A 25,524-nucleotide genomic window follows, 5' to 3' on the forward strand; every position below is an offset into this window, starting at 1 on the left:
TTTCTACTTTCTCGTATCTCAGTTCTTTTCTATTTTCTGTTGCTCAACTCAAAGGCAAGTTGTCCCTCACTGGGGTAAAAAAGGACCTCATTCTTCTTCCTTAAGAAAAATAAATAGCAGAGCCCTGCCATTTTTGAATTGTGTTATACATATAAAGGAAGACTTAATTCTTGGGGTCAGGTGTCTTGAACAAATGATTCCCATCAAAAAGGAAATATTTCTAGAAAATGCACTGTCTAAAAGCAGACTCCCCAGTGATCTCATTAGTTGAGCCTCACGCCTAGGGTCAGGCTTAGCAGCTTCAGAGCAAGAAATGAGAGGGTATTTGTAAGAAAAGCTACAGAGATACACAAAGTTTTAGGAAATGGGACCAGACCCTCAGGGCAAGTGCCTAAGGAGGCGACCACTTCTTCAGAAAACAGCAGGGAAAAAACAAGGTCATTTATCAAGCTTGAATAATTCAGACAGTCATTTGCATATTTCACTGATAGGATTTTATTAAAATTGTACATAGATTTCATACTTAAATTAAAAAAGAACTTTTTTTCTAGTATCAAAATAGTTATCTTTTTAAAATACCTTGAAAAACTTTAATGCAATTATTTTGTTATATATTAAATATTCACCTAAAATCTCAGTCATTTCTTTCCAATCTCTCTCTCTCTCTCCTAGAATCTTGTCTTACCCATCACTACCCTTTTTTCTTTCTTTTTTTTTTTCTTTTTGGCATCTTTCATGTTTATCCCAGAGAAGCATTAAAAGGAAAATATTTTCCTTTAAATCCACTATTTAAAAAAAAAAAAGAAAGAGGAGAAGCCAGTGATAACATTAGACAGTGCAGTGAACTTTTTTTTGTTAAGCAGGCCCAGAGCTGGGTTCAAACCCACAACTGCTGATGCACAGGGCTGGCGCTCTCACCACTGAGTACAGGTGCCCAGCCAGCAGTGAACATTTTACTGACTAGGCGGGGTCACCTGTAGAGCTATGCTTCAGTTTGCAGCCATCCAAATCTCTTTAGTATCAGTTCTTGCCCTGAAACTGGTAATACTGACCCAACACCACCCTCTCGTGGCCAGACTGAGCCAAAGCACCCAACAATACAGGAAGGTATTTAGACACTGGATTATTTGGACATTAAGTGTTGGAAGTCTAGACATGGAGAATATATATATGTATATATTTCCCCCCACCCCTGAGGATCACAAGACAATTGGCTTTCCAGAAACCCACTCTCAACAGGCTGCCTACAGCTGCTGAGGGACAAAGTCCCAAGAATGCCAGCTTCACACAATGCCAAAACACTCCATCAAAAGCTGGACTCTGGTAAGGTTTTCTTTCGGCCTAAGGAAAGAGTATGGTACTTGACCCTCTGCAAGGTGCCATAAGAAGTTTGCTCCCCCAGAACACTCCTCTGTGATGTGCTAAGGGCACTGCCTCTTGGGGGCCTGCCAGCTTTGCGAGGGAGGTGCAGAGAGCTGGGGGCCGACCGGACGTCCCTCTCGAGATGGCTGCCCAGGCCCCTGGCCAGGCTCTCTCGGATCCTCAGGGAAGGCGATGAGCCTCGAGCCTGCATGTCCATGGCAGGGCTCAGCCTGCCACTCACCAGGGAGACTGGGGGTGCCGAGAGGCAGACCTCTGTCCTGTCATTCCTCTTACTCTCCTTCTTCCAAAACATAGACCTCAGAAGGGTGAGCGTTCCCTGCGGGGGTCTGTCCACCTCGGAGTCCCTTTCCCCCACGTTAGCCCTCATCCTGGCTAAAGCACCTCGAGGGCTGACCTTACTGTTTCCAGGCAATCCTGCAGAGGGGGAAGGGGGGCCATTCTTTGCCACCTGCTCACTTCCCTTCCAGTTCGTGGCCTTCTGACCCTCGGGCCGAGCAGCTTTCTCGTTCTCCATTGAGGGCATCACAGTAAGGGGCAGGTCAAACTTTCTGGGAAGCCTGATGTCCTGGCTTGCATTTTCCTTTAGCTTTCTTGCTGTGTTTAGACTGTCTGAGCTTCCAGGGCCCAGACAGTAGTTGGGGTGGCCTGAGGGACAAGGTGCTGTCGCCAGTCCTCTTTCACTGGCTTGGCCACTATCTTCACCTTGAGCAGAACAGGGGATGCCCAAGCTCGGCGAGGCTGACTTCTCCGCCTCCCCAGCAGCACCTGTCAGCAGCGGCACAATGCACTGGCTTGTGGACCGAGGTCTTCGTCTGGACTCCAGGTATTCCACCAATTCCACAGAGGCACCAGGAGGCTTCTCCCTGGGTCCGAAGGACCACCGGAGTGGCATGGTCTTGAAGGGCCCCTGCTTGGCTCGGGAAGGGGTGGGCACCTTCATGCTGAAGCTTCTGCCTTGCATGCCCCGTACCAAACGCCTGGGCTCCAGCCCTCCTGAAAGACACCAAGACCATCAGTACCCAAGGGACCCTGCAGCTGCAACTTGAGTAGCTGCAACACTGTCATCTAACAAGCATTTACTGAGCACCTCTGAAGGGCCAGGCACTGGGCTGGGCAATGAGGACACCAGGGTTCCTGCCCTCGGGGAACAGCAATGCTTTCACCCACTGTTCTACAGAATCCATTGACATCTATGAATACACAGGGCCAGTCAGACCCACAGAGCATGGCAGAAGGTAGCCTTGCACCTGAGCAGCACAGACTCCTGATAACGTTCGGTCTGGGAGGCACCTAGCTCTAAGAGCTAACATCATTTCCACTCGCCTTTAAATATTTCTATGAAGGCGGCACCTGTGGCTCAAAGGAGTAGGGCACTGGCCCCATATGCCCAAGGTGGTGGGTTCAAACCCAGCCCTGGCCAAAAAAAATAATAAATAAATAAAAATAAATATTTCTATGAAATAAAATGTTCAGCCAGAATTCTTGCTTTTCCAAGTGATATTGGGTACTTATACCTTACAAATGCAAGAATCTCAGATATTCTACCCTGGGCTGGGGTGGGGGGGATGAACGGTGTGTTTCATTTTTATTAGAGCTGCCACATATGGCTTCGTTGTGTGCTTTGCAATATCTGTAAGATAGCTGGGAACAAGTTTTTGATATTACTGTTGAGTGAGAAATAGAGTTTTAAAAAACTTATCACAATTCAATTTGCAAAAGTACATACACATATACGTATATTATGCATGCATATGAACACATGCAAACACAGATGGAGAAAAGTGGGAGGATCGCTGGAGCTCAGGAGGTCAGGACCAGCCCGAGCAAGAGCAAGATACCGTCTCTACTAAAAATAGAAAAGTTAGCCAGGTGTCCCAAAAAAATAAATAAATAAATAAATAAAAAAGATGGAGAAATTAATTCTAAAACCAACAAAGTATGGAAAGGACCGTGGGGTGCCGGGTTTGACAGATTTTATTCTTAATTCTCTCCTCTATCTCAACATTTCTCCAGGGAGCATACATATAACCAAGGCTCTGTATGTTTTTTCTTAAGAAATTCTCAGTCATTAGTTACTATACCATTCAAATGCCTTGATTAACATGATGCCTGCCATCATTAAAAAAGAAATCTTCAATTGAAATACACAGTCCACAAGGACAGTCCCGTGCATTTGGAGAAAAGCTATAGGTCAACCTCCCAAGCCAGTCCCCACAGTTGCCCACTCTCAGCATGCTCCTTCCTCAGGGGGTGTGACAGTGCTGAGGACTGAAGGTTTGTGTCTCCCCCAACCCCCGCCCAGAATTCCTGTGTAGAAGGAGTTGGGGCCTTTTGGGAGGTGATTAGGTACTAAGGCGTGGCCTTTGGATTAGTGCCCTTCTTAGAGAACTAGCCAGTTCCATTTCTGCCGTGAGAGGACAACGAGAAGCCATCTGCAACCTGGGAGGGGGCCCTTCCCAGTACCCGACTATGCTGGCTCTCTCAGCCCGCAGAACTTTGAGTAATACATTCCCGCAGCTGATACGCCCCCCCCCCCATGGTGTTCTGTTAGAGTAGCCTGAATAGAGTACACCACAGAGAAACTCCGAAACTGAGCAAGACCACCGCCACAAAGAAACCCCCGTCAGTGGCAGGGCCAGTGCAATTTGCAACGTGAACAGAGATCATTGGTGCACAGGGGTGAGCTCGGAAACAGCAAAAGAATGTGGCACAGGGGTAGCAGAGATGCTGGCGGGGGAAGCAAACTACGCATCAGCCAAGTGCCTGGAGCAAGGGCTGCAGGGAGGCAGAGGATGCCTGGGGCTCCAGAAGGAGTTAGAAAGTGGCTCAGAGGTTCCTCAAAAAATTCACTTTTCAGGTTTTCCATGCAGAATTTTTGATATTTTTTTAAAACATTTCTTTCGATTAGCCAGGCATAGATATAATTATACCCTCCCCAAAACTTTGTAATTTCAGTTTGGATTGACCTTATTAAATTCCCACACCTTGGGGCAGGGAGGGGAGTAAGTGTTCTGGACTCTGAGATGTGTGTGAAGTTTTTTTATTTCTTTCCCACAGCCCTGGGAAGGCCAGAAAGAGAAGCTTTGTATCAGGAGGACAAAGCTGTGACTTTTAGCCTTTCAAAACGAGAGCACGTCGCCCGGAGCCCTGGCAGGTGGTTAGAGGACTTGGCAGCTGCCCTAAATAGCCGTCCTTCCTTTCTTCCCGCTGGGAAAGGGTCCGAGGCCAGGGCTGACTCAAGGCCTGAGCTACATTTCACACGAGCTGCAGATGCCACAGGACTGACTGGCTGCTCCTCTTTTCAAGGTGGCGGTGGAAAAGCACCCCGCTTTCTTTATTCTCTTTCCTTCTATTTATTGGACTCTGATAACACGATGTGAGAAAGAGAGAGCAATTTAATAAAAATGAGAATAAACAGCTCCAGGGCAGCAGGGAGGGAGAGAGCACCCACACTAACACCACACGCTTCCGCGCTCCTAAGGACCCTACTTCTTGTCCAGGGTGGACGCAAGTCCTGGTGTCCCTGCCTGGGCTGCCGGGAGCTGGAGACACAGGTGTGCACAGGTTCAAACCCAGTCCCCAGCCCAAGAGGACTCCCGCCTCGTTCCTTTCCAGCCAGTCCAACGCGAGAACCAGCAAGGGCCTAGAGTTTTACACCATATTAAGGACACAGAGAGTTAAGTTTTTTCTGAAGGGGAAGACGCCCACAGCAGGCGTCATGAGCTTTTCAGGTCCCACAGGGGCCCCCTTCACCCGGATGGCACCTGCACAGCTGATGGGCTGCCCCGGCCCCGCAGCCCTGGGGCCAGCAGATGCCACTCTGAGAAGCTGCACAGCTGTTCCTGACCCTGTTTGGCCACCCTACGTGACTTTCCTTCCTTAGCTCCCAAAGAAGCATCAATTCAGACTCAGTATGCGTAGGAGTGGGGCCAGGGGACCTCTTGGTGTCATCCTTAGCCAACGGGTAACAGGACTTTTCCTGGTCGAGGATTTCAACCTCTCCAAGGGCTTCCATAGTGCCTCATGTGTCCAGACACTTACTCATTCAGAAGACAGCTCATGAGAGCCTTCTGCATGCCAAGGACTGTCTCGGGGCTAGGGATGCTGCGGGGGAGGGTGGATATGAAGGGTCCATTCTTATGGGATTTAGCAAAAGCAAAAATATGTATTAGCATGTGACACGGAGGTAAGAGCTGTAACAAAGAACAAGGCAGGATAAGGGGAAACGGGCGCAGGTGCGTGCTGAGGAGTGGCCTGAGGGAGCCCCGTGCAGACCTGGAGAGGCTCCAGGCAGAGAGAGAAGCCACTGCAAAGGCCCCGAGGCAGAGACAGCTGGACGGGGGCAGGGAAGTGGCAACAGGAGACAAGGGGACACCCCAGGGCCTCTGACCTTCTAAGCCCCAGGCTGTACCTGGGGACGTCTCTGTCTCTGGCTTTCAATGCCAAAAACAATTATAGGACCTTTCAATCCTAGTTGTTTTTGTTATTGTTTGTTTTCTTTTGAAACCTCTCTTGTGCCCTTTGCAATTTCCTCACAGCTGGTGATTACGTCTGTATGGAGGTCACCCGGAGGCAAGCCTGACTCCCCAACTTTCATCTGGTCCCTACAAGGAAAGAAGCCCTGTACACGTGCTTCTGCTTCTGTTTTTGTTCTTTAACCCTGCATAGAACTTAGGGTTGCTTTTTTCTCCCCCACGGAGGTTGAGCAGAAGGACAGGCTGGGGAAGAGAAAGGGTGGATGTCACACCACCAGCCCTCATCAGCCAAAGACACTGCCCCTCAGGAGAGGGTGGAGCAGGGCCCAGAGGACAGGAACAGGAAAATCACACAGAAGGGGGTCCAGGAGCCCGAGAGTAAAAATGAAAAGAACAGACAGAACAGGCTCTGAGGAAACAGGGACACCAGAGGAAACCAATGACAATTTAAAGTAATCAATGATCCCTGAGTCTCAGTATAGAACAACTAGAAACTGAGAAACATGACTTTCCGGATTTAAAATTCAGTGAATGAATTGAAGCCACACAGGACCACTGTTGAGACCACAGTGGTCTCAAATGAGTGGCCTGAGTGATAAAAGGGAAAGAAATATCTCACTCCAACTTTACATCCTTCGTGTTTACCTGCATGGAGCTGAAATATATTTTTCTAAGTAAAGTTTTCCATTTCCACAAGAATGGAAAAACAAGTATCTAATGTACTCAATACTAATATGAGACCAATATATATAAACAACTACGTGCCCACAGGAAAGAAAAAAAACAAGTATGGCCTAGTGAGGGGGAGGGGAGGGGAGCAGGAGGGACGGCAACTGGCGGGATCTCACCTAATGAGCTCACTGCGAGGGTGTTCAGCACAGCCCCCTAGGTGAAGGGCTTAACTACAACTTGAATTTTTACCTTAGAATTAAAAACAATGTAACCTAAACATCTGTACCCTCATATTAATCTGAAATTTAAAAAAATATCTCACTCCATACGGGCAAAATAACCACAAGATAAAAACCCAAAAGGGAAAAAAGGCAGGAGACTAGGAAGACCAATCCCAGAGACCCAACAGCAAATAACAGAAATCTGAAAAGCAGGACAGACAATAATTAAACAAAAAAATAAAGGAACATTTCCCTAAAGAAGGCCTGAGTCCATAGGGGGAAAAGCAACCCTAAGTTCTATGCAGAGTTAAAGAACAAAAACACAGACCTAGGCGCATTCTGGTACAATTTCTAAACCCCAAGGTCAAAGAGAGAATCTCAAAAGCTGCTATCCTGAGAGAACAAATGATTCTCACATGAAAAAGAACAGCCTGGGCTTCTCACCTGCAGCCCTGGAGCCTGGGAGGCCATGGGAAAATAGCTAGAGACGCCCGAGAGAAAGGGATTGCAACCCAAGAGTCCTGCAAGCAGCCAAGCTGTCATTCACTCCCAGGTGGGAGGAAGTATTTGTGGCTATGCAGGGATTTTGAGAACATTTCACACATACCCAAAAACAATCTGACCAAATACTAATGAATCAGAATCATGACCCCAAGATAGAGGGTGACACAGAGGAGAAAAACAGTGGCGTACAGTGGACCCTGCCATCCATGTACCATCCATCCTGCAGGGAGAAGGACAGGTGGCCTTGGAAGGTGCCGCCTAAGGTTAAGTAAGCAAACACTGTGAGAGGGACTCCAATGACAATCTGGAACAGAACGCGAGGTCGCCTCAGCAAAATCTAGGAGTTCCCAGCACAGACCGGAGGGAGCACATGAAAGCATTTCAGAAGCTCTCATTTATTTCTCCTCCTACGGAGGCAAAATCAGGAAGCGCTGGTGAAATGCAGCACCTCGCAGGAAACGGGCAGCTTCTAAGTGTCGGGAAAGAGGAAGTAGCAATGAACACAATGGAAAAGAACAGCAGAATTTTCAAATGAATAAGGAGCAAGGAGCAACATGATCAAATCAGCAAAAAGAAGGAAAAAAGAGAAACAAGTGATAGAACATTGTCAAAAGTGAACGAATGAAATCAGGTTTTGTAGTTGTTATATTAAGTACAGATGCTCCAATGATATGATGCATATCATACCCAGCCAAAAAAGAATAGGCTCTGAATTTCTGGCATTTAGAAAAAAAAAAAAAAAACCACCCAGCAACATGCTGCTTATTAGAAACCACTTAAACCAAACGTAAAAAGGCAGATTCAGAAGGCAAAAGAGACGGGCAAAAGGATACCGGGGAAAGGCAAACAAAAAAGAAAGGAAGAGATAGAATTACTAATCTTGAACAAAGTAGAATTTTAAGGTTCAAAATATTAAACAGGGTGAAGAGTGACATTGTAAGAATAAAAAGCACAGTTTTCAAAGATCTAACAGTCGTGAGCTTAACAAAGACCTATTAACAAAACAGCTAACAATACAAGGAAAAAATTATTATTAAAAATGCAAGGGGTACTTATCAAAAATACAGCTATACAGAAAGGTTTCGATATGTCTCCCTCCTACTCAGGCCATCCTAGAGAAGATAAATTTAAAAATACAGGGGAATTGAACAATCGAGTCATCTAATGTAACAGTTATGATATAAAGCCCATTTTCTTCAAATAGATGATATACATCATTCTATATGTACATAAAATAGTTACTAACGAATAATCATGTAGTAGATCACAAAAATGGAGTAATTTTTGAAAGCCCACATTCTTGGATCATAATCCACAAAATCAGACAGAAAGAAAAAAAGAAAGAAAGAAAGAAAAAATAACCCTCAAATCCTTAAATACTTGAAATGTTCAGATAACCTCTAAATCAAAGAGGAAATCAAAACTGAAAGGAAATACTACCTGGAAAGCACTGAAAAAGAGAAAAACAAAACCTCTGAGGATCAATAAAAGCTGTAGAGGAAATTTACCATCAGAAGCACTCAGATTGAGACGCTCAGGGAACCTGAGCCCCAGGGCTCCTGATTGACAAGGGGACTCTGGGAAGGACCCCTGGCAATTTTTTTTAATGGGGTCATGTTTTTCTAAAAATAGAAAAAGGCATTTTTATATTCTTCTTCTTGTACAGCCTTCCCCTATACCCAACCCTATTACATAAGTTGCAGTCCCCACAAAACTTGAAGTCATCCACTTTATTTTCAGATGCACTCATTATTAGCACGCCCTCTAACCACAGCTACGGGAAAGAAGACCTCCTCTGACCTCATTGTTCTCTACAGAGGACTGCTGGGAAGTACAATTCTTTACGGAATGAGACCATTCCCAGGCATTGCAGGACACTCAGCACCCTTGCCCTCTAAATGCCAGTAGTCACCCCTCCTAATTTGGACAATCAAACCTCTCCCACAGTTCCCAAACCCACGAGGGTGCGGAGTAATGGTCATACCAACCACTATTGAAAACTTACATATTTTGATCTTTTCCAGGTTTAGTAATAACAAGAAAATAAGGGTTCGGTGCCCGTAGCACAGTGATTACGGTGCCAGCCACATGCACCAAAGCTGGAGGGTTTGAACCCAGCCCAGGCCAGCTAATAACAACGACAACTGCAACAACAACAACAAATAGCCGGGCGTTGTGGCGGGCACCTGTAGTCCCAGCTACTCGGGAGGCTGAGGCAAGAGAATCGCTTAAGCCCGGGAGTTGGAGGTTGCTGTGAGCCGTAACGCCACAGAACTCTACCGAGGGCGACATAGTGACACTCTGTCTCAAAAAAAAAAAAAAAAAAAAAAAAAAACAAGAAAATAAGGCTGGACTTTTTCAGAGCTCTCCAAACAGATATCAAAATCAGTCACCATTTTATTCAAACACCTGAGGAAAAACAGCCTTTGGAAGAAACAACACTTTCAGTAGTATCCCAATGGAGGAACTCTAATCTGGAATTTATGTTTAAAGAGCCTCAGAGCCCAGACTTCAGCACCCAAAAGTCTGTTTTCAACCCTGTCACTATCTAGGGGTAACTTTACTTCTAGGTTTCTGCTTTCCCCCTTGTACCAGGACTATAACTTCACTTTTCCAGGGATTCTGAGGGCTAAATTAGACAGTGTGAGTAGAATGCCTATAAGGCTTTGGAGAAGTCATTATCCCTTCCCCACCCCACTCTGTGCCTCTGAGGAGTCTTTCTCGAACTGTTCCTGACATCTGTCTGAACACCCTGTTGGGAACCCGGCCATCCTCTGAAGTTGTGACAAACACACCTTTCCTTAGGAGAACTGAGACCTGCCCTGAGGTGCTGGGCTGATCTGACGAGCTAATCACAAGCAGTGTACTCACAGGGATGAACAAGCTGGCAGAAGAGCATCTTTTTTGTTTTATAGACATCATCCTAAGTGTTCAGTCATAAAAATGCAAGAGAAAAAGAAATGTCCGGGCAGGGCCAGCTAAAACACACTGCAGATTCTGCCTACACAGAAGCATATTCTAAAGAAACCAGACACATCCCAGGTGCACATCCACGCTGCTATCAGCATTATGGCTAATAGTGAAAGCCCGGCAGCCCAAACGCCAAACACCAGGATACTAAGTGACCTGAACTGTGATATACACACGCATTCCACCATGAACCAGAAGAATGAATTCCATAATAACCTAAAACCAGTCTGGCAGCCTATGTATTCTTTCACAAAGAAATAAGAGCGTGACACACACTAGGTACAGTTAAGTCCTCACAGTCTAGTCCATAGGTTCTTGGAAACTGCTACTTTAAGCAAAACAACAATGTATAAAAAAACAATTTTCCCATAGGCTACTGGATACAAACAAGAGTTAAGCTCCTACTGCATAATTCTAGTAACGAAAACACATCACCACACTTCTAAAGAGCCAAAACACTCCTGAAGTTGAATATTGAAATCAATGTAAACTTTACGCACACCTAAGAAAGATGAATAAAAACAAGTAAGATCAGGAATTACCTGCTTATTCCAGCTCAGAAGTCGGGGTGGCCGGAGCCCATCCCAGCGGCTCAGGACACAGACGAGAATCCTCCTTGGTCAGACGCCCTTCCGTCACGAGTGACTCACACCCGCCCACACTCACGCTGGGACCACGGAGACACCGATTCACCTAACGGGCACAGCTCTGGGATGTGGGAGGAACTCTCAGTACCTCAGTACCAGAAAAGACCCACACAGATATGGGGAGAACCAGCAAACTCCACACAAGACAGTGGCCATGGGCAGGAATTGATTTTTTTCCCCCATTAGCTTTATAACAAAATGACAGCGATGGAAACTGTCAGTGTTGGGGACTTGGATACAATGGTGACATAAAGTATAAAGAAACAAGCAGCTGATGGACAAACTCACATATTATACCCTAGAAACTTCACTCTGAGCTTCAGACACAAAAGAAATGCAGATATACGTACACCAAAGACACGTACAGAACTCCAAAGTAGAGGCAATCCCCAAATCTAACTACGATAGAATAAATAAACAAAATGTGATCGGCTCTTACAAGCTGGGAGATCCTGATAAGGGAAATGGCGCAAATCCGCCAAAGAGCAGACAGCACGAGAGAGAACCCATCATGTCTGTTCCCCCACCTCACCCTTTAGGCTTTCTTCTCCAAATTCCTGCTTTTGCTTTGTTATGGACAAAAGTAAACAGACAACAGCCTCTCTTTCTCTCACACACACAAGCAAACTTCTGTGCAGAGAACTATGTATCTGTTTACTTACAAATAGACTACAATGAAAAAACCACTGCCGCACAAAAGTTGAGCAAAAGAGGTCCAACAAAAGAGAATGCAGACTGTATGCCTACATCGACATAAAGTTCACAATGCTAATTTACAGTGTTAGAAGTCAGAATAAATGTTCACACGTGGGGATGTTTACGACTGAGAGAGGTATGTGGGGGGTAAGGCTTCCAGAATGTTACATCTCTTCATATTGCTATGTTCACAAAGAGAGGTTGGTTTAATGGTTACAATCATAAGTTACATAGAAAGAATAAGTTCCAGTATTCAATAGCATAATGGAGGGATGAGAGTTAATGATAATTTACTGTATATTTTAAATAGCTAGAAGAGAATATTTGAAATTGGAGGTGTGGATATCCTAAATACCCTGATTTCATCCTTACACATTATACGCTTTCATTGAAATGTCCTATCTACTCCATATATATAATTATCATGTACCAATTTGAAAAAGGATAAAAGCAGAAATATAAAAATAATCTCTCCATTAAAGTTCAACTTCACTCCACATTCCAGAATGTCCATCATGACCCAGGCACTCTCCACCTTCTCACTCTCTGTTCTTTGATCTCTCTGATCCGGCCACAGCAGCTCTGGTTTCTTCTGGCCTCTCACATGTCTCACAACCCACCTTCATCCAGGACAGTTCCTCTCTCAACACGTACCCCCCAGGCCTGGGGACATCAGGACTGTGTTCAGTGTCACCTCCTAGAAAGATCTTCCCCATCTCACCCCATGTAATCAGGACCTCTGTACCTCTCCCTATCCTTGGCCTCAATGCCTTCTTCTCTGATTATTCACCACCTCACCCTTATACCATTGCTATAAGAGCTTCCTTGCTTAAGTGTTGTCTTCCCCATAAGGCAGCAGGCTACATGGGAGCAGGGAGAGGTACCCCTGTGGCTGGAGGGCAGTGGGCAGGACACAGAAGTGAGGGCAGATCCCAGGAGACCCATGTGAGAGATGAACAAGTCTTTGCAGAAAATGAAAATAAAAATAGCACATTTAACCAACATACCCTTACCCTGATCACAGAGGTTATTTGTGACAGCAGAAGCATCGGAAACCAGGGGCAGGGCAGGGTTGGGCGCTGAGCTCCAGGACAATAGGCTTCCCCTCAGGCTGCTGCTGTTGTTCTCCAGCCTCATGAGCCAGTGGTCAGACAAGGAGGAGCTGGTGGAGCCTGCAGAGGAAGCACAGGGTAGGAGCCCAGGCCCAGCTCATCAAGGGCGGATCCCTGCCCCATCCCTGAGCCCTGGAACCGCAGAAACCAAAGTGAATGAATGACCAGAGGAGAAACCCATACTGGGCACCCTGTGACTAAACTTAAAGTTTAGGGAAAGGCATTTGGGCACAGAATGGAAAGTGTTCTCAGGAGTACTGAAATCCTTTCCATGAAATTACATGTCACCAACTCTGGCTTCCTAAATATGTTTTGTGTTTGTCTGTTTTTCCAAAGCCAAAGAACTTTACAACTCACAGCAATAGCCAGAGCCAGCAAAACAGTATTCTATCCCCATGGCCCAGTTCCCACAGGTGAACATGCAATATGCTATATTGTATCAAAAGTGCACCCCAAGTTTAGGAAAACCAGATGATTTACAGAGGGCATTAGAATGTCTACCCTTTGCTCTAGAGAGAGACATTATCATACTGGACAGTAAGAAAAGCTGCCTTTCTCTAAAATGGCAAATTTTTAATTCTTCTTTCAATATCTGCTTTCATCCCAGAGATAAGAACAGCTGGTTTATAGAGTGAACCAACTCATACAAGAGTCAACTTTGGTGCAGTTTTTTTTCCTCTAGATTTCCAAGCTTCTTGCACAAGGCTGTCTAATAAATGAATTGCTGGGGTGTATAATTTAAGCATCTACATTTCCTAGAAAGGCCCTGTGTCCCTTATAACTGCCCTTCCCTTTCTAGGGGACTAATTAGGGTTTATAATTAAATCTGGCTTGGCAGGAGCGAGACAGGGAATATGGGATTCCATACTGTCAAGTGTCACCAGCCCCACATACAAAAAATGTATTCTTTCCCCCTTTCTTGAATTCCAGTACGACCATCCACATCCTGACAAGTGAGCTGCAGCCAGTGGTGCTCTGATTTGTCTAACAGCAGCCAGGACTTTGACCTTCAGATCCTTGCCCTCCTCTCCTGGACACTGATGTTCAATTGAGCATCCTGCCGATTCTTAAAGTGACTTCCCAAACGTGCTCTCCTGGGATGAGCAGCTGCACCTACCTCTCATGGAACTGCTGGCCGACCATGGAGGAATGCTGTTCCGCTTCTGATAAAAAAGGATGTAGGCCCCTCTGGTGCTGACCTCATCTTCTCGAAGTGGTTCCACCGTGCTGTCGTCATAACTATACCACTGGCCATCCAGAGAGTTCCGGCAGTAGGCTGCAAAGGTCCAAAGCCCAAGTCTCAATCAGTAGAGCCCCCAAAGGCAGGAAGACATTTCCCACTGGCAGAGCTGAAAAAACGAACATGCTTATAACAGAATGAGAAAAAAAAAAGTCCATTTTTGGTCAGAAATGAATCTTTTAGAATCAGGAAAGATCAATAAATTATACTCCCAGATTCTTACTAAGAAGAAGGAGTTGTTATTTTAAGTTGAATTCTTATGTTTTAGTCTTTGCTCAGGCAAAACCTCCAATCAAAGGGAGCACCCAAGTTACGGAGCCAGACAATAATGTCAGCCTTCACCCCATCTTTTCTGAGAAGCTTCAAAATGCACATCTCTGATTAAATATGCAATCAGGGTGAAAATGAGAATCAAAGTTGGGATTACAGCATACTTCTTTCCTACCTAAGAAGTGAAGCCACCCATTTAAGGAAAGTTCATAAATATGATTTTATCAATTCTCAATCAAGTACTACCCACATCAAGGTGAACAGAACCATAGCCCACTACAATGGAGATTGCAAACCTGTTCTGTAATGGCCCAGACAGCAAGGTATTTTAGGCTTTACTGGTCACACATGGCCACATACTTTCTCTTCTTCTTGTTCTTCTTCACCACTTTTAAAATTATAAAAAATCATTTTTAGCCCATGGGCTATAAAAAAATGGGCCTGGGACCGGATTTAGTTCATAAGGCCCTAGTTTGCTGACCTCCACACTAGTCCAAGCCTGCCTATTTCAAGATCACTTTTGCTCTGCCTTTTCCTTCCCACTCCATACCCCATCCAAAAGCCAGTGTTATAATTCTATTTCCAGAATGTGTCTTGACTATCTTGTCAACACCCATGTCCCAGGCAGTACTGTCTCTCACTTGACCCTAAATAGAATTTCAGCTTCCACTCTTGTTCCTTTCTATCCATTCTCCCATAAAACAAAGTGACTATCTCAATTTGTAGATTAGACTATGTCTTTACTCCTCTGCTTAACATTTTCAATGGCTTCCCATCACCCCTTTGGAAAAAAATATAAACTCCTACTCTCAGGCCCATCTTGACTTACCTACCCCTGAACCACTACACTTCAGCCAGGCTCTCTCCTCATTGCTCAAACATACCAAACTCTTTCTGCCTCAGGGCCTTTCCACATGCTACTATCCATACCCATAATATAATTCCTCCATTCTTCACATGACTGGTTCTACCTCATCCTCAGCTCTTAGCCTACACAGGACATGCTCAGAGAGGCCTATCTCTATCACAGACTCAATCAATCACCCTTTCGGGCAGTTTGTCAGGTCCTGATAAGCATTTTTTAGACTGCAGTCCCCTAAAGGTAGACCTCACATTTGTCTGGTTCTTTACTAAAGCTGAAGCACCTAGCACAGAGCCTGCCATGGATGGATACTTAATAAATATTTGTTCAAGGCTGGGCACAGCAGCTCACACCTATAATCCTAGCACTCTGGGAGGCCAAGCAGGTAAATTGCCTAAGAGCGAGACCTCATCTCTAAAAATAGCCAGGCTTTGTGGCAGGCACTTGTATTCCCAGCTACCTAAGAGGCTGAGGCAAGAGAATCACTTGAGCCCAAGAATCTGAGGTTGCTGTGAGCTAGGATGCCACAGGACTCTACCAAGGGTGACAAAGTGAGACTCTGTCTCAAAAAAAAAAAAAAAATTTTTGTTCAATGAATGATGATCCTAGACATATATACACAGTTCAGTGTTTTCCAAATTACAAGCCAGAAACCATTAGTACACTGGTAATTAGCATACTTTTTTTAAGGTTTGTTTTTTTTTTGAGGCAGAGTCTCACTCTGTCACCCTGAGTAGAGTGCCGTAGTGTGTCATCACAGCTCACAGCAACCTTAAACTCTTAGGCTCAAGAAATCCTTTGCCTCAGTTTTTCTATTTTTAGTAGAGATGGGGTCTTGCTCTTGCTCAGGCTGGTCTTGAACTCCTGAGCTCAGGGCAATCAATTCCTCTGGGAGTAATCCTCTCAGAGTGCTAGGATTACAGGCATGAGCCAACTTGCCTGGCCATTAAATCAAAGATGTAAAAGTGAAAAAGTAAAATTCAGCCAGGCGTCACGGCTTATGACTATTGAGAGGTGGAAGGATCACTTGAGACCAGAAATTTGAGACAAACCTGGCAACATAGCAAGACCTCATCTCTAAAAAAAAAAAAAAAAAATTTTTTTTAATTGGCCTGGCATGGTGGCATGTGCTTCTAATCCCAATTACTCAGAAGGCTGAGACAAAAAGATCACTTGAGCCCAGAGTTCAAGGTTGCAGTGAGCTATGTTCACACCACTGCACTCTAGCTTCGGTGAACAGAACAAGACCCTATCTCTTAAAAAAAAAACCTAAAATCACAAACATACTAGTAGAAAATGCCAGGAAAACACTATTTACTCCATAATCTTAGAGTGAAAAAGGTTCTCTAATCATGACTCAAAATCTGGAAGGCTTACTACTGAAGGCGGTAAGGTGAGACTCTGTCTCTACAAAAAAAAAAAAAAAAAAAAAATCTGGAATGCTTAAAAGAAATGATTACAGGCTCGGCACCCGTAGCACAGTGGTTATGGCGCCAGCCACATATACGGAGGCTGGCAGGTTTGAACCTGGCCCGGGCCAGCTAAACAACAATGACAACTGCAAAAAAAAAAAATAGCCGGTAATTGTAGCAGATGCCCGTAGTCCCAGCTACTTGGAAGGCTGAGGCAAGAGAATTGCTTAAGCCCAAGAGTTTAAGGTTGCTGTGAGCTGTGATGCCACAGCAGTCTACTGGGGGCGACATAGTGAGACTCTGTCTCACAAAAAAAAAAAAAAGAAAAAAAAAGAAATGATTACAAATTTGGCTATCTAGAAAACCCAAAATCAAAACCTGCTACACAAATGCAGTAGGGAGGAGGGGGAGGAAGGAGAGAGGAGCAGGCAGAAGGATTGATGTGCTCTCCTCTGATGGACACAGTGTGAGGGTTTAGGGCACACCTCCTGGGGGAGGGGCACAACCACAGCAGGAACCTTACCTAACAAATGCAAACATCATAACCTAATCGTCTATACCCTCATATTAATCTGAAATTTAAAAAAAATTATGACAGCAATAGTTAACTGACAGATATCATATAGGGAACAGATATTTGCAATTTATATTACAGAAAAGACGTGAATCTTATCACATATATAGGCACTAAAGCACACAGAAATGGATGGGGGAAAATGAACGATGATCATTTAAAAGCAATCAAAGGATGTGGACAGTTGACAGAAAAAAAAAAAAATCACCGTGGCTCAAACGTATGGAAAGATGTTCAAGCTCACACAATGAAGAAGCTGAATATGAAATTTCCACTGAGATACCATTTTCTACCTATTCTATTGGTGAAAATCTAAAAGCTTAACAGCATATTCTACTAGAGAGGCTGCTGGGAAACAGACATTCTCTTAATCTTAAAAATTCCTACAACCGTTTGTGCAGGGCTATTTATTCACATTGGGCAATTCTGAGAATTTATTCTACCAATAAACTTACACGTTTGGAAAATCGCAAACATAAAGGGCTTTGGTGGCAATATTTGTCATAGCAAAAGACTGAATCAGCCCAATGTCCATCTATAGGGCACTTACTTATATTGCTACATTTATTCAGTACATTTATAGAAGAGGATGGAGAAGTTTCAATAAATGGAGATAAGAAAAGATTTCGAAGACAAATTTTAAGGGGAAGACCCAGACGCAACATTGCAAATAGTTCTTTCACTTAAATGAGGGGTTGGGGAGCAAATATATGAAATAGGAAATGAATATATATGTATCTGTGAAAACATAATCACAGTTGCTTACATTTTACATTTTAAAAACTATGGAAGAACACACAAGAACACACAAGAAACTTCCCCTTGAATGGGGAAGGGACAGATAGGTAAGGGCCTTACCTAGTCGACATATTTTAAATGAAAGAGAAGCTATCTGAGATGTCTAAAAACCTGAAACGTAGCAAAATGACCATACTTTCAGAAAGTAAAAAAATCAAAAAGGAATAAAACCACAATGTCCAAAGACAACAGGGGCCGAGCCCAGAATCATCTCTTAAAGTCAGTAGTCACTGGGAGTCCTCCTTGCCAGGTAACATAACACAGTCACAGATTCCCAGGATTAGAAGGTAGAGACATTTGGGAGATCTTTATTCTGCCTACCACAGACAGGGGAAGTTCACAATATATCTCGTGACACAGTGTACAAAGTCGTTCCTGAACTCCTGTTATAATTAAAGTTCGAAAACAACCTGATAGTCCATGAAAAGGACATTGGTGAAATAAACTGTGAAACATGCAGACAATGAAATACTAAGCAGTTGTTTGAAACAAAGAATGCCTTAGTTCTCGGTGTACCAATATAGAAAGATCTCTGAGATACATTACTAAGTGAAGAAAGCCAGGTATAGAATTATGTGCACAGTATTGAACCTTGTGTTTAAAAGGGAGTGAGGGGCACCAAGAAAAGCTCTGTGTATATCTGCTCCTTTTTGTACCCAGAAACTGGAAGGACCCACAGAAAACGAGTAAGTGCTTTGGAATGGATGGACAGGAGACGAGGGTAAACACAAGACGGTTCACTGTGTCCTTCCCATTTGATTTTTAACCATAGGAATATATTTTCTATCCAAAAAATTACATTTAAAAACCAAGCACAAGGAAACTTCTCGAACCTGAAGATCACACGTCTGCAGACACACAGGGCCTCTCAAGTGCCCAGCATCAGGACTGGAGAAAGACCCACGGGAAAGCACATCCCTGTGAAATTCCAAAGCACCGGTGAAAGCTTCCAGAAAGAAAAACAGATCCCAGACGAAGGAACAGAAATTAAATTGGCCTGACCCACCTCAACAGCAAGACCTCACCCCAGAGCCCTTTCCCCACACTGCTTTGCCTGCCCAGAGGCTGTGAGAAAATGATTTTCCATGTAGAATTCTAGGTCCAACCAGCCTATCAATCAGGTTTACTATTGTGGGAACAAAGGCATTTTCGACATGCAAGAACTCGAAATGTCAAGTTCCCATCACTCCTCCCTATGAAGCTGGTAGAGGGTGCATTTCCCTTAAGTGAGGGAGTCGATGCTCACCTACAATGCCCTATGCAGCCTGGGGACTTATTCAGGGTAGGGATCACTCATCTCTGCAGTGTGGAATCTGGGGAACCAGGAGCCAGAGTGGCCCCGGTGTGAACCTCTGGCTCTGCCACTTAACCTACAACTCAGGGCTGTCATGAGGAAAAAGACAGTGAAAGCCAGCACTGCTGAGAGTGACAGGCCCAGATCACCGGGGCTCCCCAGACTGCAGACACTGCCCCCCTTCCTCTTGGGCTTTTCTCCCTTCAGTGTTAGTAGTGAGCAGGCTTTTCCCTGGAAGGCTGTGGCACATTGTGTGAGCAAACATAGATCCTGGGAAGGTTGCAAGGGGAACCTACCAGGAACTGGGTCCCCTTGTGCCACCAAACCACATTCCCCAAATTGGGGATTTTAGTCTTTAATGCTCACTCCTAGGTAGGACCTGGATTTTGATTTGGTAAGTCGGGGTTCAGAGTGCACACACACCAATGCTTCCTGCTCCTGTCCTACTCCTAGCTTCCATGTGATTTGGCATGGATGCTCTTAATTTATGTTGGGGCCTCCCCATGGGTTAATAGATAAGGAGCCCAGGACATTCAGCATGTGACTCCAGCTGTCCTTATTCAGCTATAATGCTATTAGTAAGAAACATCCAAGGTTAACACAGCTGGAGAGATAGCTCCTAAGGTATCTACGGATCACAAGGGATTTCTGCTGGGCTGATCCTAGCCTAGAGAAGCAAGACTGGGGAAGTCCCTGGACAGAACAGTCCTAGAGGCTATGAAGGTGGAAACCCCTCTCATCTGAAACAGGACAGCTATGGAAGAACAGGGTGGCACCGCACAGTAGCACGAGGCATTAGGAGCTGAGAGCAGCTTTGCTATCTCCTGTAACCTTAGGTGTGATCAGTACAGCGTAAGCCCATTGTCCAAAACCTCTCTGTCCATGCAGGTGGTCCCCAGACTCATTTTTCTCTTCTCTCTGTGGGTGTCTATACCATTCTCTAAGGTAGTGGCTGTGCACTAAACCTCCCGGCATCCTCAGCATCACACAGACCACTTTCCACTGCTCCCTCCATAGTAGAGACTCCCGAAGAGGCTGCTACCCACAGCTCTCCTGCAGTCCCCTGCAGCTCTCCTGCAGCTGTCCTGCTATCATCTAGATGCCTCGGTGGAGAGAAGCAAAGAACAACGTAACTGAGAAAAAGGACTAGTCATGACATTCTCTAAACGCGCTTAAAGGGATGGCAATGGACAATTGTTACCCAGCTTTTTATTTCTGTCCTTCCATTCATCCACTGCTCTCAAATTCCCCAGGGAACTAAAAATGAAAATTAACCTATAGAAAAGATACCAAATTTGATAAGATTCCCTATGTTGACTCACAGTGGAGGGTAAATGTCACTCTCTTGTTTCTAATAATTATCCTCCTATATCGGATATGGTTCAAAACTCAGTAGTAACAAACTTTATATTCCAACCTCCGACCCAGCTCAACGTTGGTGCCACTGCGGGGGCCAGGTCCCCTCCACCGCCGCATGTGCCCAGGTGTGAGGGGAGTGTACAGTCAGGTCACTCTCAGCACTCCAGCAGCACCAGTTTCAGGGGTGTTTCTTGAGGTTCAGGCCACAGCCACGACACGTGGCCACGGCTGCTGCGTGCACAGAGGCAGGGCGAGGCTCACCTGTGTAATGCCCACCTTGCAGGCTGCCGTGGTGGTTGCAGACAGCATAAAGGTCGTACAGGAAATCCAGCGGGTAGGCAGTGGGCAGGCAGGCCGGCTGCTTCCAGGGAGGCCAGGGGCTTGGCCCAGGGTTGGGGCTGGTGCTTCTCTGGGCCACGTGGGGAGACATATTGAGTCCAGAGAGGGGAAACTTCACCAGCGTGGAGAGCTTGTTTCTTCTCTCACCCACTTGGCAGAACCTTTTGAGGTGGATGATGAGGATGTCGGGCAGGGTCCACAAACTCAGCTTCACCATCCCCTGCTGGAGGACTTTGCAATGGGGACACTTCCAGGCATCGTCCTGGGCCAGCTGGAAAGGAAGCCACCCGAGCCGTGAGGTCCCGGGACTTGTGCCAACCCACCGAAAGGGCAGCCAGCCCCCTTCCCGGCCAGGGTGCGGACCCCCAGAGTGGGACCTGCTCCTCCTTGGTGTAGAACTGAAAGCATTCGTCCAGCGTGCAGCTGTGCTGCTGGTGCGCCTGCTGCTGCTGCCACACGCTGTCGGCATCCCGGGCCCGCTCCTCCTGGAGGCTCCCAAACAGTCTGCACAGAGAAAGCACGCAGAGGACTCAGGGCCTCCAGGGGAGGGGGCTCAGCTAGGTCTCCACCTACCAAGCCTCGAGGAAGGAGCCCGCCAGGCGAGCTTCCACACCCTTTCTGGGGGCTCCTGGGGAACCTCTTGCATGCTTCTTTCTCAACACTCACTCTGCTTTACTGGGATTATTCTCTTCCCTACCAGCTCCTGCAGGGACCATGTCTTGGATGTATTTGTTCCCTACATCCCAGCACAGGGCCTAGTGCCTAGCTGGAGATCCGTAAGTACTTACTGGACAGAACAATGTCCTTTTTCAAAGTAAGGCTGGTGTACTCGGGGGCAACCAGGTACGGTAATTAAGAGCAGAGATACGGGCCAGATGGCTTGGGTTCAAATCCCAGCTCTGCCATGTATGAGCAATGTGCCCTTAAGCAACTGCCAACCCTCCCCGGGCCTCGGTCCCACCATGCATCTGAGGAACGGGGATTACAGGGTCCACACGCAGGCTGCGGTGAAGACCAAGCAAATGGCATATGTGTGGAGTGTTCAGAGCAGTGGCTGGCACAGGGCAAGTGGGATTGAGTGGGTGGGTGACACACAACCATTTACCACTCCTGCTGTCAGCACTCCTAACACAGCCACCAAGACTTCCTTACCCTGACTGTCATTGTTGTTTACACACAGACAATTCTCACTAAGGTCTCCTAGAGGATAGAGCTACGCCTTCCTGTCACACTGGGGGAAAACTGGGTCTAGGCAGCCCCTGACTCAACTCTGCAGGAGGAAAATTTGCTGAACTCACCGCTCCTTGGCCGAGCTATCCCACTCCACAGCCAGCTTTACATGGGGTGGACCTCCTGGCCTCCTAGAGTGCAAAGCTCTAAGGAGAGAACAAGGCAGGCCATCAGAGGACACACGGCTCCGCAGGGCTCAGATGTCTGCCTCCAACACCAGCCTGATGTTCCAGACAGTAATATCCCAAACTGCCTGTAACTCAAAGTCAGCTGTCTGGGGCACTGCTAAGTCTGCTGAGGGCTCAGTCCTGCACCTGCAGCTCGAGGCCCTCCCCTTACTCCGGTGGGAGCTTGCGAGCCCTGGGGATTTTTGGATACTAAAGGACACAGATGGATTGTCCCACTGCAGCCCCTGCTAGCGTCTCAGTGTCTCTAGGGCAGTTCCACTCTGCTGTCCTACACAAATATCCTACTCTGATGAAGCCCAAAGGGAGTTGCTAACTTCCCTCATCACAATGCAGAAGGAGCAGCTTCAAGTTCATGTCCACTGCTTATGAGGTCTTCTCCTTCCAAACCCTCCAACGCATAAAAAGGCTCAATGCAGGGAATGCTACAACCCCTTCCAGCTGCTCAGGCTATTAAGGCTTAATGCAGAAGAGATGGAACAAGACCAAAGGGGACAACTTCACCTGAGATCAAGAAGTACAGACACACGTGATGGCAAAGTCTGCATCCAAAAGAATGTTCAAAGTTTGTTGCAAGAAGAAAGCAGGTGGGGTGTGGGGGGAATGATTATCAGATGAGTCCCAAACTGTCACCAAGATGATTGAACAAAATGTCCTGAGCTCGTGGAAGGCACAAAATCCTGTGCATGAGCACTGACTGTTCCCCGCTAGAGTCGTGGCGGAGCCGGGACAGCTAAGCAAACCCTGCTGTGTCAGGACAAATGCTAATCGCCCCGCCTCACCTTTCCAAGAACCAAGCTGTGAGCCTCCTCCTTCCCCTAAGCATCTTATCTGGTTGGTGGGTTTGGGAGAGGATAAGTGGCTACACCCCACCCCCAACTCCAGCCCCCTTCCTGTGTCCTTCAGTGAGCAACCTGGCATCCTCCCATGCTCAGAGCATTCTGGAAGCAGCTCTGTCCTGCAAGTGGAAGACTAGAGAGGTTTGAGGCAAATATGTCATTCAGAGGAGACACATCAAGGAGGCCTAGAACCAAATTTCTTTCAAGTCCCCCAGATTTTCCATTCCCACAATGAGGGAGGCCTGCAGGGGACCTCGGCCTTGATGAGGGGTGGAGCAGAGTGTAATTTAATTCTAGGGGAACAGAAGCAAAAGTCCAAGTAGGACTCACATCTAAGCCACATCCTTCCTATAATCCATTTTACCAATAAGGCTAACATTTTTTCTCTCTTTCTGCCTCCATCCATGGTCTACTTTTCAAGTGGAACCATGGGAATGGAAAAGGAGAACTGAATCTTTTGTACAATAGTGTTGGATCTTCACGTCCCAACTCTGTCGCAGAACAGGTCACACAAAGGACAGAGGTGTGGCTGTGGCTCGAGTTCCTTCCTCACATGGAAACCACTGTTCCCTAGACAGTGTGATCATCACCCATCTCCTAAGTCCAGCTCTGATTCAGACATGAGGGAGGCCCTTGTTCCATACTGATGCAGGGATGCTGCCCCACCCAATGCAGGCTCTTAATGACCTCCACCGTTAAGAAGCTCAGAGGCTACTGGGGCACACACACGAAGACATCATCGTAATGCAGCCAGGGTGTGTCTGGGGACTCAGGGACGGTGCCCCCAGGCTGCTCTGGAGGACAGAGCAGCAGGAGTCACCAGGTGAACAAGAAGGAAAAGTGTCTTACAGGTAGAGGGCTCAGTAGGTAGGGGGTAGGGTGTGTGCTAGAATAGCCAAGGCACAACGAGCAGCAGGCCACAGCGGGAGAGGGCAGGCTTTGTAGGCCACCCTCAGAAGAGAGGGCTTTATGCTGTGGGGAATAGGCGGCCACCTAAGGGTGAAACCATCCATATTAAAATAATATAGAGCCATAGGTATAAACAGTAATCAAAGTCTAATTTTTACAAAAATATAGAGACAGCCATTGTTATATATATAACCAGCCATTGTTCCCTAACTTCTCTACTGGTATAACTGGTTACGGCCTCCTTGACAGGTCCAGGGTTTGTGACTCCCCCAATCCCTCTAGAGAGAAAAACTGCCATGGCAAAGCTCAAGATATGAGCTTCTCTAGATAACGTTGCTATTATAAAGCCTAACACTGGTCTTTGAAGTATTTTTCAAATTCTGCATTCCCAGGGGCACCCACTGACATCAACTGGACGTGTAGATAAATGTGGGAAGGGATCCAACAGCCTTGAGAACCCTCTGCCCAGGAAATCTCCCATCTGAGAAGATAATCTCTGCTTCCTACCCCTATGAGTTCATCCCATGCCAATCATCAGATTATCTTCACCAATCATCACCAAATTATCTTCAAAAAATCTTTCTCTCAAGCTGGGTGTGGTGGCTCACACCTGTAATCGTAGCATTCTGGGAGGTGGAAGCAGATGGATTATTTGAGCTTAGCCTGAGCAAGAGCAAGACCCTGTCTCTACTAAAAATAGAAAAACTAGCCAGGCATAAAGGCAGGCACCTGTAGTCCTAGCTATTCAGAAGGCTGAGGCAGGAGGATCTCTTAAGCCCAAGAGTTTGAGGCTGCTGTGAGCTGGGTCGATGCTTGACACTTTAGTTGTGGGCAACAGAGTAAGACTCTGTCTCAAAAAAAAAAAAAAGGTTAAAATGGTAAACTTCATGTCATGTGTATTTTATCACACATGATGTATTTAATTCAACAAAAAAGAAATTTCTAGAGGAATAGGAGGTGTTAGAATAAGCAGGCAAGGGCTGGAGGGCCCCATGAAGGAGGCACCAGATGCCATGGAGGGCTACACCCTGGGCAGGGCCAGACCACAGTGACGGAGCAGGTGAATGAAAGGTGTGGCCTCAGGGAGGTGTGGCCTCAGAGAGGGCATCCTGTAGAGGGGTGACTTACGGGCAACTCCAGTCTTTCTCAGAGCTCCTCAAATGACTGATAGTGAAAGACCAGTTTGTTGGTTTGTTTTCAAACCACGGTACATCAATACTCTTATAAAAAATAAAAATATAATGGGCGAAGATATATAAAACACAGGTTCCATTTTTAGAAATTATCATACTTAACATATTTTAAATTGCTCTGTCATACTGTTCTAATGTTTTTAAGTGCTTCCTCTCAAGTTCTTGTCCTGGACCAGTGACAATCAGCTGGAAGGCTGGCACCGAGTCTGCAGAACCCACTTTGAGTAACAAGTTCTTGTCTCTGCGACTGACTGAGCACTGGGAGGAAGCCCTTCTCTCCAGGGCTCCCTTTTCTTGTCACATCAAGCTGGCCCTGGCTGACATCTCCCTGCCTCCCCAA

The 25,524-nt window shown here is 46.1% G+C and overlaps 1 protein-coding gene across 2 annotated transcripts in view; it reads right to left on the reverse strand.

The window, feature by feature from the left end:
- Positions 1-497: 497 nt before the first annotated feature.
- USP43 (ubiquitin specific peptidase 43) overlaps positions 498-25,524 on the reverse strand; it is a 64,344-nt gene continuing 39,317 nt past the window's right edge. The window contains exons 10-15 of one of the 2 annotated variants that reach the window (XM_053569189.1): positions 22,127-22,204; positions 21,206-21,332; positions 20,766-21,099; positions 13,798-13,956; positions 12,582-12,740; positions 498-2,376 (exon numbers count right to left, since the gene is read on the reverse strand). In XM_053569189.1, the coding sequence (XP_053425164.1) occupies positions 1,307-2,376; positions 12,582-12,740; positions 13,798-13,956; positions 20,766-21,099; positions 21,206-21,332; positions 22,127-22,204 (1,927 nt within the window). In that variant the 3' untranslated portion in view covers positions 498-1,306. Of the gene's footprint in view, positions 2,377-12,581; positions 12,741-13,797; positions 13,957-20,750; positions 21,100-21,205; positions 21,333-22,126; positions 22,205-25,524 lie in introns of both variants that reach the window. The other variant, XM_053569188.1, reaches the window with a different exon arrangement.

The sequence above is a fragment of the Nycticebus coucang genome, chromosome 18 (genome assembly GCF_027406575.1).
Source record: "Nycticebus coucang isolate mNycCou1 chromosome 18, mNycCou1.pri, whole genome shotgun sequence".
NCBI classification, from domain to species: Eukaryota; Metazoa; Chordata; class Mammalia; order Primates; family Lorisidae; genus Nycticebus; species Nycticebus coucang.